This window comes from Bubalus kerabau, chromosome 9, assembly GCF_029407905.1.
Source record: "Bubalus kerabau isolate K-KA32 ecotype Philippines breed swamp buffalo chromosome 9, PCC_UOA_SB_1v2, whole genome shotgun sequence".
NCBI classification, from domain to species: domain Eukaryota; kingdom Metazoa; phylum Chordata; class Mammalia; order Artiodactyla; family Bovidae; genus Bubalus; species Bubalus kerabau.
Window position 1 is genome coordinate 75,532,723 of NC_073632.1, and position 14,600 is coordinate 75,547,322.

General features: G+C 34.5%; 1 protein-coding gene across 6 annotated transcripts in view; it reads left to right on the forward strand.

The window, feature by feature from the left end:
• The window catches only part of LAMA2 (laminin subunit alpha 2), a 710,513-nt gene that overhangs the window by 500,069 nt on the left and 195,844 nt on the right, over positions 1-14,600 (forward strand). For all 6 annotated transcript variants that reach the window (XM_055535601.1, XM_055535597.1, XM_055535598.1 and 3 more), the window contains 2 exons: positions 9,970-10,094; positions 13,165-13,251. In XM_055535601.1, the coding sequence (XP_055391576.1) occupies positions 9,970-10,094; positions 13,165-13,251 (212 nt within the window). The remainder of the gene's footprint in view (positions 1-9,969; positions 10,095-13,164; positions 13,252-14,600) is intronic.

Sequence of the window (14,600 nt, forward strand, 5' to 3'; positions counted from 1 at the left end):
CAATATTCATTCTCATGGTGATCTCCCCCAGGCAATGACTTTCAATATCTATACTGAGATTGCATAGTATTTACCATTATTTCTATGATTACATTTTAGATCCAACTTTTTAATCTTTCCAGAATTTATTTTAATGTGGGGAGATAATTTTTGTTCAAATATGTTACTTTAAAGAAATATTTACTTAATAATATTTCCTTTTCTCCTTGACACATCATGGTGTCTGAATATATACTTATTTCTTTTACTCGTGTTAAGATGTGTTTTAAAGAGCATCTATTCTTTTCTCCTTACATTTTAGTTCCTATTATAATGCCCTGATTACCTTTATTTTATGGTAAATTATAAATTCTAGTAAAGCAAGGCCGTTTGCTACACTTCTTTTTCTAATTTTCTTAGCTTATTGTACTTATATATTCTTTCAAATGACATTTTGATTCACTATTTCCTCTCTTCCCCAAAAAATAGCACTAGAATTTTTATTTGAAGTGTATTAAGCGGTTCATAAACAATCATCATCTTTACACTATTGAATTATCCTCCCTAAACCTTAAGAATATGATACTCTTCACTTTCAAATATTTTATGTTTCATAGTTTTTTTAGTATTACCTATATGGGCTATGCATTTCTTATGTTAAAATTATTGCCACGTATCTTACATTTTCTTATTAATGGTAAGCATTAGATTTTTTTGTTTCAATGTATTTATTAACTGGTCATTACTGGTAAATATTGACAAAATAGATTTTTTACATGTTTTTTAACATTCAACCACTTTCTTTCTAGCTCTTGACATTTCTTAGTTGATTCAGTTATTTTTATATTTACAATATTTTCAAAAAACTATATATGTGTCTTCCTTGCCAGTGCTCTCTCTCATATAATACTTTCATAGTTTTGCTTTAAGTCTCAAAAAATGTTATATAGAAGGGTGGTCAGCTTCTTATCTTATTAAGGATTTTAATAAGAATGACTCAGATCTTTTATCACAAAGTACAATTCTGGCGATTAGTTTAACATAAATAATTTTCATCCTATTAAGACAACTTTTTATTCCTGACTTCTTAAAGACTATCTTTCAATCAAGACAGAATATGGAAATTTATAATATGCTTATTTGTGAGGACTGGAGTGGAGGTGTAGATATTAACCATCCTTGAATTCTTGAAATAATTGTCATTTGGTTTAAGGGTAATGTTTTTTTCCAACCTTCTGGCTAGTAAAATTCAATAGATAATTTCAGAGGTGGTTAACATACATTCTTAAGTGAGAATTAAATGCATTTTTCTTTCTTATGCTATCTTCACTGTAAATTATAATAGTAATGTCACTCCATATGATGCTGGGAAAAATTGAGGGCAGAAGAAGGTGGGCGACAGAGGATAAGGTAGTTGGCTAGCTTCACTGACTCAATGGACATGAGTTTGAGCAAACTCCAGAAGATGGTCCAAGGACAAGGAAGCCTGATGTCCTGCAGTTCACAGGGTGGCAAAGAATCAGACACAACTTAGCAACTGAACAACAATAAATAATTTATAAGTCCTCATAAAAGATACAGTTTAATTTCATTTTTATTTCAGATAAAAGTTGTTGTATTTATACTGTCTGTACTCTTTTGACCAACTGATTATTATAACCACTTTTGGGCCAACAATTCTTACTGTAAGCTCTATTTTCTGAGATATACCTATGTGAAATAAAAATAAATACATAAATGCGTCAGACATACATAGCTAATATAAAGTATTGTGGTCTGAATTTTTATATTTTCCTTCAGGGAGCTTACAACTTTTGAAGTTAGGCAACTTTGCTCATCTTTGAAATGCTTCATGAGACAAATAGGAAATAACTATGATTACTTCAATGCTATATCTGAAGCAACTGAAGCATACGGATTTCTTTACTATTTTTACTGTTTCCCAGTTAAATATCATATCCACTACACAGTGCAATGCCCTCTATGTTGGCATGATGGTTATAAACATGACTCTGTGGTCAGACTGCCTTGATTCAAATTCTGGCTTAATCCATTATGGGCTGTGTAAGCTTAGTGTTCTCACCTGGAGAATCCCAGGGACAGGGGAGCCTGGTGGGCTGCCGTCTATGGGGTCACACAGAGTCAGACACGACTGAAGTGACTTAGCAACAAAGCAAGCTTAGTCAACTTATTTAACCTCAATGGTGTCTTAATTTCCTCATTTATAAAATGAAGATAATAATAGTACTGAATCATAGAGTTTTTCTATGGATTCAATGAAATGCTAGATAAAAGGCTTAGAACATTACTTGGCACATGATAAGCTCTATAGTAGGCATGATAGCTATGGTGATTAATGATAATAAAGATAATTACCATACATATTATCCACCATGTATAGTCTAAGAACCAGATGATAATTAATCAAAAATTATTGTAAAAAGCATTGCTATATCTAATGCTATGCCAGATTTTCTCTTATCTTGTTTTTTCTTTTCCTTTATTCCTTTCTTCAAAAATAGAGTAGAAAAACACTGTAGAAAATTTCACAAGCTAAACATTTCACCTGTAAAATAAAACTCACATTACTTTGTAACTACCCTCTTAATAATTCCTAATGACACTTACAGGAGAGCTGTTGCTTCTTCGTAGATGCTAATAAATCCTACACATAGGCATATTATTACCAATATCTAAGTTACCATTGCCTCTTAAGGAAAATTTTCTTCAAAATGAAATAGTAAAACCTACAAGATATTGAACCTCATGCCAGAAGTGGGAGAAGAGGTAGGTGAATTAATACTGATCCATACACACACACACACACACAAAATCATAAAAATAGATAAGATAGAGTTTTAAGAGTTTATATAACACATCTATAGCTTTGTCTTTTTATACACATATATATCCTCATTTAATTTTCACCAAACCTATAGTCAGTATTGGGTTTCCCAGGTGCCAGTAGTGGTAAAGAACCCACCTACCGGTGCAGGAAACATAAGAAACACTGGTTTGATCCCTGGGTTGGAAAGATCCCCTGGAGAAGGAAATGGCAACCCACTCCAGTATTCTTGCCTGGGAAATCCCACAAACAAGAGAGCCTGGCAGGCTATAGTCCATAAGGTCACAAAGAGTAGGACATGACTGAGTGACTTACATAGTCAATATTATTTCTCCAACATTTTACATGGGAATATTGAAATCTCAGGTGGCACAAATAACTTTCTCAAGACTAAAAAAGTTGTGAAAATATTATTTTTACTCTATCACAATTCTTATTTTAAAATGAAAGGATAAAGTAAATCTCTATCATTGATCTGCTCTGTTGTCTGTAACACTGTCAGTCTCCATGGTTAAGCAATTAGTTCCATCTTCAGTAAACTCATAACTAGAATCTACTATGTTTAAGGTCTTTTTTAAATAAACCTTATCTTATTTAATCTATCTTACCAAGGTAGAAATTATTAGTATTTTATTACAACTCTGAAAATTAATCCTAAAAAATATTAAGTAACTTATAGAGCCTTTGGTAAAAAATATTAGAATCAGGTTTCAAACCTAGTACAAAATAATACTTGCTGATTATGGGTGAGAGTAATCATACTTTTAGCTGATGGAATGAGTGTGATTTTAAAGGTCCAGGTGAATTTTACCCCAGTGTATTAATAGAATCTGCAATGTGATTAAGAGCTATATATGAAAAAAATTTGCAAAATCATGAAAATATGAAATTTGTCTCAAAATGGATAACAATAAAGTGTCATACCAGGTTTTAAAAAGGAAAGTAGAACGTAAGAGACGGATTGAGTTTGATCTCCAGTGAAACATAATGTTTGTTAGCAATCAGAATAGGTTCCCTTAAAATAAGACGTATCAGGCTAATTGCTTGAGTTACGATATATATAACATCTGAGACCATAGTTCCATGATTCTCAGTATAATTTCAAATTCATCAGAGAATGTAATAAATGATGTGTCAAATTTAGTAAAAAAGATTAACAGCTACTATGTGTCCAACTTTATGTATGTACCAGAACCAGGACTTGCCACTGTAGATAATCTTTTCTCATTTATTCTTACAATAAATTGATGAGAAAGGATTAGTCCTTCTAATACAGCTGATAAAATGATACTGAGAGAAATTAAATAATTTGCTTAAGTCATAAGCCTAAGAGTCAGATGTATGGTTCAAACTTTGGTTTGTTCAGACAGGCATTTGATAGAACATTTCATTATATGCTCACAAACAGGGCTGAAAATATAGGCCAAATAGTGATCAGTTAACAGGTTCAGTGGGTGTAGAAGCTGCTAAACAGCATAACCTAGAATAAGCTCTAGAGATGTCTCCATTGATGAGGCATAGGATTTGTGTTTGACCCCATCATGTTCAAAATCTTTATCAGTGATTTGAATGAAATCTATCAAATATTCACATGATGTAAAGTGTTAGATGCTGTCAATAATCAAAAAGAGCCTGGCAGGTAGAATTATGAGCCACAATTAACAAGGTTAAATTAATAGAGTAGGTTTCAAACTTAGGCTTACTTGTTTATTCATTCTTGAGGCATTTTTTAATAAGTATTACCATGTTCAGGCATAGTGGTGGGTTCTGAGAATATAAAGATAAGGAATGTGTGGGTATTGCCCTCTAGGAATTTATATACTAGTGTTTAAGGTAAAAAAACAGAGGGAATGACACATAATAGCAACTTCTATGAAATAGGAGTTCTTACTTTACTATACAGATTCACTTGTATAAGATCAAGATCAAGGATGGAAGTATGTTAAATATATTTGTGAGATTTAGAATCTCTATTTTAAGAGAAATTCTGACTAATCAGGGTTGTTAACTGTTTAGCTTGAAAAAAACATTTAGGAAGTAATAATGTTCTTAAGATATTTGAAGACTTTCCCCGGGAAATGGAAATTAGACTTAATCTGCATAGCTTCAGGAGGCAGAGCTTGGGTCGCTAATTGAAATTAGAGTGAAACATTTTCAATCAGCATAAGGAAAAGCTTTGTGAAAGTAAAAGTGTTAGTCACTCAGTCCTATCCGACTCTGTGACCCCATGGACTGTAGCCCATCAGGCTCCTCTGTCCATGGAATTCTTCAGACAAGAGTACTGGAATGGGTAGCCATTGCCTTCTCCAGGGAATCTTCCCAACCTAGGGATCAAACCCAGGTCTCTTGCACCGCAGGCAGTCTTTACCTTCTGAGCCACCAGGGAGGATTTAATCTGCATAGCTTCAGAAGGCAGAACTTGGGTTACTAACTGAAAATTAGAGTGAAACAAGTTTTCATTCAGCATAAGGAAAAACTATGTAGCTTATGGTTATACAAGATGAAAAGGGCTGCCTTTTGAGAATCCATGCATTTAATAATATGTCAAGGAGTGTGAAGAGGCATCCCTATAAAGAAAAATAGTAACTTCTCACCTTAGTTCAAAGATACCAAATATTAATACAATATTCCTTTGATTTAGTGGAAGGAATGAATACCCCCAGTTTTCCCATGTACAAAAAACAAAAACGAATGCTATATATTGTAATCTACTATTGAAATGATACTGGCATATATTAATCTCCAGATTATTAAACTTCTCTTTAGGCATCTAACACATAAAATTTTTTTCTAAAGATTAATTTCTGTATAAGAGAAATATTATGTCCTCTATTTCAAAGGAAACAGGAAAGGCATATGAAAGATTGATGTCAAAAGTTTCAAAAATAGCATCATGATTTGTGTGCTGTGTTTGTGGGGCTAAGTGGGGCATTTAATTCAGTTAACCAAGTTTAGTATGTCAGCAACCCTCTGAAAGATTGACTGTCCAGAGAAAGTTCAAATATTTGCTTTCTCTGTGTAGAAATTATACAGAGTTGTAGGTATAAAAGAAGCAAACCATATTTTTAAATATCTGTATTTTTAGTAATGATCAGCATTATTTATTGTGTTGACTCACTTATCAGTGTTACAGTAGGTTACATAAATAATTTATTATGCAGGTTGTTTTTTTTTTTATTTTTTACAAAGGCAAATGCTAACAATTATTGTTTAAGATACCATGTATTTTGGGGCATCTGCTCATTTCTATAACTATAAAGTATGTTCTTAAAGCACTCCCCAGTTAACACTCTTTCATCATTTGGCAACTTTCTGCACGATTTGAGACTGAAATTCACAGATAATTATTTTATCTTGGAACCATTATCTCTCACTATGCTACTGTTAAATATGAAAATGGCTATTTTCTTGCTAAAATACAGTGATTCCTTTGGATGATTGAAAAAGAGGATTATGGTACTTAAATCAGTATCCAAATACGACAAATCCTCTTTCCCTGCTAGGCACCTTACTGTAAATTCTTTAGACTTGACTTTTTCATCTTAAGAAGCCTAACCGGTTTTCATCTATAATACCTAGAAAGTACATTCATTTATGCAGTCATTTCATTCAAAATAGTCATTGAATGTCAACATATTTCAGCCACTGTGTTGAGCAAGGAGAATTTAGCCCAGACTTCAGGCATCAGGGAATGTTTATCAGAGAAAGAGACAGTGAAAATGAGAGCTGAATGAATATGTGTTAGCCAAGTAAGAGGAGGAAAAACATCCCAGAACAAGATATTTGCATATGAAAATTCCCAGAGGTAAGAGGAAGCACTGCATAATTTGAGAATTTCAGATAGTCCTATATAGCTTTAGCATACAGTGTGACGGTTACAGCGGCTAGACGGAAGACTGGAGGAGTAAGCAGAGGCTGAATTATAAAGGTCTTTCTTGCTATGCCAGAGAGATGATAGTGACCCCAAATTAAGTGGGAAATACAGGAGTATTAGGAGATTTTGAAAGAGATGAGCTTAATTTTTGAGGTTTCTCATTCAAATACTTTTGTGTTATACAAGAAGATCTATCTAAGAAGCAATTAGAAACTTAAGTATGGAACTCATTAGAGATCGATATTAGGCAGAATATATAAAATTTAGACTTTGGGAAAGATAGATGATAGCTGCTGCTATGCTATGTGCTGCCACATCAGTCATGCCTGACTGTTTGTGACCCCATGGACTGTAGCCCACCAGGCTCCTCTGTCCATGAGATTCTCCAGCAAGAGTACTGGAGCAGGTTGCCATTTCTCTTCCAGGGGATCTTCCCGACTCAGGGATCAAACTTGCTTCTCTAATGTCTCTTGAATTGGCAGGTGGGTTCTTTACCACTGGCACCACCTGGGAAGCTCTGATAGCTAAAGTTCTAGTAATGGTTGAAATGACCAAGGTAGAAAATGTGGGAAAGAGAAAGAAAAGAAATGAGAGCCAAAGTGAGAAAGGACCAATCTTACTCAACAGAAAGAAGAAAAAAAATCCATGAAGGAAGATAAAAAAGAGTAGCCATAGAGGGAGGAAATCACTCAGTACACTGTACTATTAGAGAAACCATTTTGTTGTTCAGTCGCTAAGTCATGTCCAAATCTGTAACCCCATGCACAGAAGCACACCAGGCTTCCTGTCCTTCACTATTTCCCAGAGCTTGCTCAAACTCATGTCCATTGAGTCGGTGATGCCATCCAACCATCTCATCCTCTAATCATCCCTTTTTTCTCTTGCCCTTAATCTTTCCCAGCATTAGAGCCTTTTTCAATGAGTGAGCTCTTTGCATCAATTGGCCAAGTATTGGAGCTTCAGCATCAATCCTTCCAATGAATATTCAGGGTTGATTTCCTTTAAGATTGACTGGTTTGATCTCTTTGCAGTCCAGGGGACTCTCAAGAGTCCTCTCCAAAACCACAGTTCGAAAGCATCAATTCTTTGGCATTCAGCCTTCTTTATGGTTCACCTCTCACAGCTGTACATGACTACTGGAAAAACCATAGCTTTGACAATGTGGACCTTTGTCAGCAAAGTGATATCTCTACTTTTTTAATATGCTGTCAAGGTTTGTCATAGCTGTTTTCCCAGGAGCAAGCATCTTTTAATTTCATTGCTACAGGCACCATTCACAGTGATTTTGGAGCCCAAGAAAATAAAGTCTGTCACTATCTTCACTTTTCCCCCCATCTATTTGCCATGAGGTGATGGGACTAGATGCCATGATCTTAGTTTTTTGAATGTTGAGTTTTAAGCCAGCTTTTTCATTCTCCTCTTTCACCTTCATCAAGAGACTCTTTAGTTCCTCTTCACTGGTTCCTCTGCCTCTTCTAAATCCAGCTTGTACATTTGGAAGTTCTTGGTTCGTGTACTGTTGTAGAAAGAGAAAATGTCAACCTAATGATGGCAAGGAATATCAGCTGCTGTAGATGGTTCATATATCATGAAGACAGATTATTGTCAGTAAATTTTGATTTAGCAAGAAAGATCATATTTATGAGCCTGGATGTATGTTCCACTGGTGAAATCAAAAGCCTGTTTGGGGTCAGAGGGGAAGTAAATTAGGAGTTTAGGGTTAATATATACATGCTACTATATATAAAATAAAATAAACAACATGGACCACTGTATAGCACAGGAAACTATACTCAATATCTTGTAATATCCTATAATGGAAAAGAATCTGAAAAAGAATATGTGTGTGTTTAAAGCCTTCATTAAAAAAATGAAGAGGTGAAAAAGAGATGAGGAAGTAGAGACTAGCAATGTGAATAGTGTTTTTAATAAACCTATCAAAGATAAGATGGAAGTTGTCCAGAAACATGAGATCTCAGAGATTTTTTTTTTTTTTTAATATGAAAGGCTTAACCAATCTCAACTGTCAGTGGAAGTAAGCCATCAAAGAAGGAGAAAATGCAGATGCTGGAGGTAATAGAAGACAAAGAAGGCCTTTTTTCTAAATGAGAGTTTAGGAGGAGAGCAGCTTTAGACAAAGAACAATGCACCACTTCTTGTGGACAGAACTAAACATTGACAGGAAGGAAAGTGAGGCAGAAAAGATGGTCTGTTGTTTGGCAGGAAGATGAGGCAACACCAAATGAGGACTTCCTTTTCCCTGAAAATAAGAAGCTAACATCTGCTGAGAGAGAGGTGGAGAATTAAAAGATTTGATATTTGTATCCTGTTAGAAAAGTAGATCAATTTAACAGTGAATTATAAAATCTTATTTGTAACACAATGTATTTTCAACATAACACCAAAAAATGAAACAATAGACAGGGTTCCAAAATTCATTATGATAATGCCATGGTTTCACCCCCAGAGAATAGCATAAGTCTATTCCCCAGAGTAGAATAAGAGGAAAACTAATTCAGAGAGACTGATGTAAGGAAAAGAGAACAGAAACTCTTGCCGTTATTGCTACAACAGCCCAGTATTAACTTCTCAAATGAAAGAGCTTCTTTAAAAAATATGTACATATACACAATGAAATATTACTCAGCCATAAAAAGGAATGCATTTGAGTCAGTCTAATGAGGTGGATGAATGTAGAGCCTATTATACAGCGTGAAGTAAGTCAGAGAGAGAAAGATAAATATCGAATACTAACACATATATGTGAAATCTAAAAAACTGCTTCTGATGAATTTGTTTGCAGGGCAGCAGTGGACAAACAGACATACAGAACAGACTTATGGACATAGGGAGAGGGGAAGGGAGGGTGAGATGTGTAGAGAGAGTAACATGGAAACTTACATTACCATATGTAAAAATAGATAGCCAATGGGAATTTGCTGTATGTCTCAGGGAATGCAAACAGGGGCTCTGTAACAATCTAGAGGGGAAGGAGATGGGAGGGAAGTTCAAGAGGGAGGGGACATATGTACACCTATGACTGACTCATGTTGAGGTTTGACGGAAGCAACAGAATTCTGTAAAGCAATTATCCTTCAATTAAAAAATAAATAAATTTTAAAATATATGTAGGGTTAATAACTGAGTTCTGTCAATGGGGAGTGTGTGTGTGTGTGTGTGTTCACAGGAACACACAAACTCATAGGTGGAGAGCTCTATGATAAATTACATTCTGTCATTACTTTCAAAACAAACTCCTCTTCCTTTACAGAATTGTCAACATCACACTGCTGGTGACTTCTGTGAACGATGTGCTCTTGGTTATTATGGCATTGTCAAGGGGTTGCCAAATGACTGTCAGCAATGTGCTTGTCCTCTAATTTCTTCCAGCAACAAGTAAGACTGAGAAATATTACCATATTTCCCAATCAGTAACACCATCTGTGTAGCACATGGACTTTTCTGTGATTTAGCTATTTTTTTCATGTAGACAAAAATCTCAATTTAAGATAGATTTTTTTAAACAATATAAAAACATGACAAAAGTGAGCACTTAATACTCTATGGTTCCTTTTTCCTTTAAAACTCTGTCCCAAGTAAATAATGCTTATTAATTAAAATGTAAATACCAATGTTAACATATATTTATGAAATAAATGATTTATGTACACATGTGTATAATCTTATAAGTTTTTAGAAAGACCTGGTGTTTTCATATAATTCTGCAATAACTTCAGCTATGAGGGATTGTTTGATGCATAGTATATAAATTTTATAGCTGTTTCCATTTATTTTCTGTGTTTAGTTCATGACTGATAAGAATTATCAGGCAGATAATTGAAAAATAATGTGGTTCCAGCAAGATGACTTATTGTTATGCTCCACAAGAAGTCAGTATCTCCCAGAATCACAGCCCCCTTTCTGTTGAGATAATCCAAGCTTGGTACCATGGAAACACAGCCATAAGGGGAAGCAAATGCGGCATATTTTACTTCAGTGCTGTCAGAACATTTTGCATTGGTTTATGTATTGATGAAAACCCCTAGGTGTTTTCACTTACCTTTTTGCTAAGACAATCTGCACTTTCTTTTAAATGATTTATAGAATTCAATCTCTACACAGTGGGGTAATTTTTTCTCTAAGAATTTGCTTTTGAAGGAATGTAGGGCACTTTGTTCAGAATTAGAATCCTAGACACCTTATCTGTAGTATATAAGAACCATAAAGCAACTCAGATGAAGAGATAGTTCTACCTATTCTGTTTTTTTTTTTTTTTCCCCATCTTTGGCTTTGTTTACATTTTGAAAACATTTTCATGCGATTATCTCCCTTTCCTCTACAAGCATCTGTTTTTGGTTGAACAGAACATATGTCTTGCATAGGATATCAAATGTGAATTTTTAGATAAATGGGATATTGATGAGGATAAAATGCATGGTCTTATAATTCATTGAGCAAAAGTGGTTGGTGTGTGAAATATATTATTTTCATCCTCCTTTCCCTAATCTACCTCTGATGAACTGGACTGAACAAGAGAAAGGTATTTATTTTATGGTTTATTAAAATGGGAATTAATAATTAATTGATAATTTACTGTAGAGTGAACTATAACAAAAGCTACAGGATATACAAAAAAGAAGCAGAACATCTCTTGGAGAGGCTCACAGTTAAATGGGTGTCTTCAGAGAGGTCAACTTAGATTTAAAGGAAATTTGAAGGCACAAAGTACCACACTTCATTTTGGAAACTTAAAGAATATATTAAAAAATTAATAATAATTTTTTGGCTTCCTAGGTGGCTCAGTGATAAAGAATCCACCTGCCAATGAAGGAGCCACAGGAGGTACAGGTTCAGGGAAGATTCCCTGGAGGAGTAAATGGCAACCCACTCCATGGGTTGGTTCTCCATGGAGAATCCCATGGTCAGAGGAGCCTGGCAGGCTACAGTTCATGAGGTCACAAAAAGACACAACTGAGCACGCATAATAAATTTTAAATTTATTTAAATTATTAAATTTACAACAGATTGAAGAGTTTTTACTGGCAGAGATAGTAGAAAATTTACAGAGTAAAAGCTTAGAAGCAGGAAGCACAAATCACGTTTAAGAACCAGTAAGAGTTTGGAGCATGGGTTCAAATAGAATTTTATAATTACAGATGAATGAATAAGAGAATGGAGGCCATACTGTAGAAATCCTTGAATACCAGTCTAAGAAATTGCTATTTAATTTTCTATGTAATGAGGAAACACTACAAATTTTTATTTAAAAGATTAATGTGATCAGAGCCACAATTTAGGAAGACTATAATGATGGAATTGAGTATAATGAACTGAAACAGGAAAATAAGAAAAGCAAAGAGACTAATTAAAAAGTTATTGCACTAGCTTAGGCAAAAGAAAATTAGAACCTGAAAAAAGGTAATAGCAACAAAAATAGAGACAAAAGGATGGATGTAAGGAAAACACAAGAAGATAGATTGTTGAATGTGACTCTATAGAACTGATAATTAATTAGATATGACAGGTTTAAGCAAGGCAGGAGTTGAAGCCAGGGCTTTGTAGCCAAATTGAGCTCCGATGGTAGTCATTAACAGAAATAGGGAAACCAGAAATTGTTAGAACATCTTACTAATTTTCATACAGAAAGATTTCCTGTCTTATTTCCTTACACTAGATCACATTATTTTGTATTTAAAGTAAAATGTAGTTTGAAATCCATATGTAAATTACAAAAGACAGTCTTTATTTTAAGTGAAACATCTATTCACACTTAATGCATTGAAATGCCAATGGCAATTTGGGATAAGTTATAAAAAAATTAAATTGCTTTTGTGTCCCCATTTTTTTTTAACCTGAAAGATATTCAATAATACTTATTCTACTGTCTGACAAATATGCAGGAATTCTCATCATGTTTTTATTTTAATTCATGAAAAATAGCACCCTTTTTCTGGATGTTTGATATTTTCATGACTGTCATATAATTATTAAAACTTCACAGTTTTAACATGGTCAGTGTCATGCATTGTTAATTCATCAAGAAACAACCTTCTTTATTTGTTAACTATTATTAGTAATATTTAGTTGTGATATCCTACCCTTGAATGTTCTTGTTCCATCATTAAGTCATGTCTGACTCATTGCAACCCCATGGACTATAGCCTGCCAAGCCCCTCTGTTCAAGGGATTTTTCCAGATAATAATACTGGAGTGAGTTGCCATTTCCTTCTCTAGAGGATCTTCCTGACCCAGGGATCAAACTCACATCTTTTTGCAGGCAGAATCTTTACCACAGAGGCACCAGGGAAACCCATTACCCTTGAATAGGAACTTATAGTTACAAATATGACATTTGTAACCATCAAAAAACAGTTCCAATCATCTAGATATTAGATAGAATTGCTTAAATTTATAAAAATAAATAAGTCAAATGGTTTTTTCAATCTTTATTTTTTTTCTGATTCAGTTTCAGCCCATCTTGTATCATGGAAGGCCTGGATGATTACCGCTGCACAGCTTGCCCACGGGGATATGAGGGAAAGTACTGCGAAAGGTACGAACAGTTACGAGACATAGAGGGCAATGATGCATAGAGATCGTATAACAAAGGATCATAGTAGAAAAGTATTCATTATTTTTACAATGTAATTTTCATGTTCTCTCATAGTTTATAAGCTTTCAAAAGTATTTTTCTGTCTTTAGAGTTTACCCAAAGGAAGTTTCTATTTTAGCACATATATATATACATACACACCCTAATATAGATTGGAAGGGAGAAAAAAAGCATCTTACAAGAACAAATAAATCAATTTCAAAATGTTATGTGTAGTTAATGATAACAAAAGGCTAGTGATAAATAATTCTAATTTTAGTTCATTGGGAAATATTGGTGGGCACTTACTGCATGCACGTTACTATTCTGAGAACTCTGGCACTACATCACCAAATATATACATAATTCACAATATAAATTGTATCAAGCATTCTTAGTTAGCACAGTCCAAATATTAAAATGTTAATTGGTTCTCCTTTTCAACATACATACAAAAAATATTATTTAAAGGCTTCTTCTCGCCATATTTTTCCAAATTCTAATAATGCATGTATGTAGTTATCAGTTGAGCTATTTCAAATCCTAAAGATTGACGCTGTGAAAGTGCTGCACTCAATATGCCAGCAAATTTGGAAAACTCAGCAGTGGCAACAAGACTGGAAAAGGTCAGTTTTCATTCCAATCGCCAAGAAAGGCAATGCCAAAGAATGCTCAAACTACCGCACAATTGCACTCATCTCACACACTAGTAAAGTAATGCTCAAAATTCTCCAAGCCAGGCTTCAACAACACATGAACTGTGAACTTCCTGATGTTCAAGCTGGTTTTAGAAAAGGCAGAGGAACCAGAGATCAAATTGCCAACATCCGCTGGATCATGGAAAAAGCAAGAGAGTTCCAGAAAAACATCTATCTCTGCTTTATTGACTATGCCAAAGCCTTTGACTGTGTGGATCACAATAAACTGTGGAAAATTCTGAAAGAGATGGAAGTACCAGACCACCTGACCTGCCTCTTGAGAAACCTATATGCAGGTCAGGAAGCAACAGTTAGAACTGGGCATGGAACAACAGACTGGTTTCAAATAGGAAAAGGAGTAGATCAAGGCTGTATACTGTCACCCTGCTTATTTAACTTCTATGCAGGGTATATCATGAGAAACACTGGGCTGGAGGAACCACAAGCTGGAATCAAGATTGCTGGGAGAAATGTCAATAACCTCAGATATGCAGATGATACCACCCTTATGGCAGAAAGTGAAGAAGAACTAAAGAGCCTCTTGATGAAAGTGAAAGAGGAGAGTGGAAAAGTTTGTTTAAAGTGCAACATTCAGAAAACAAAGATCATGGC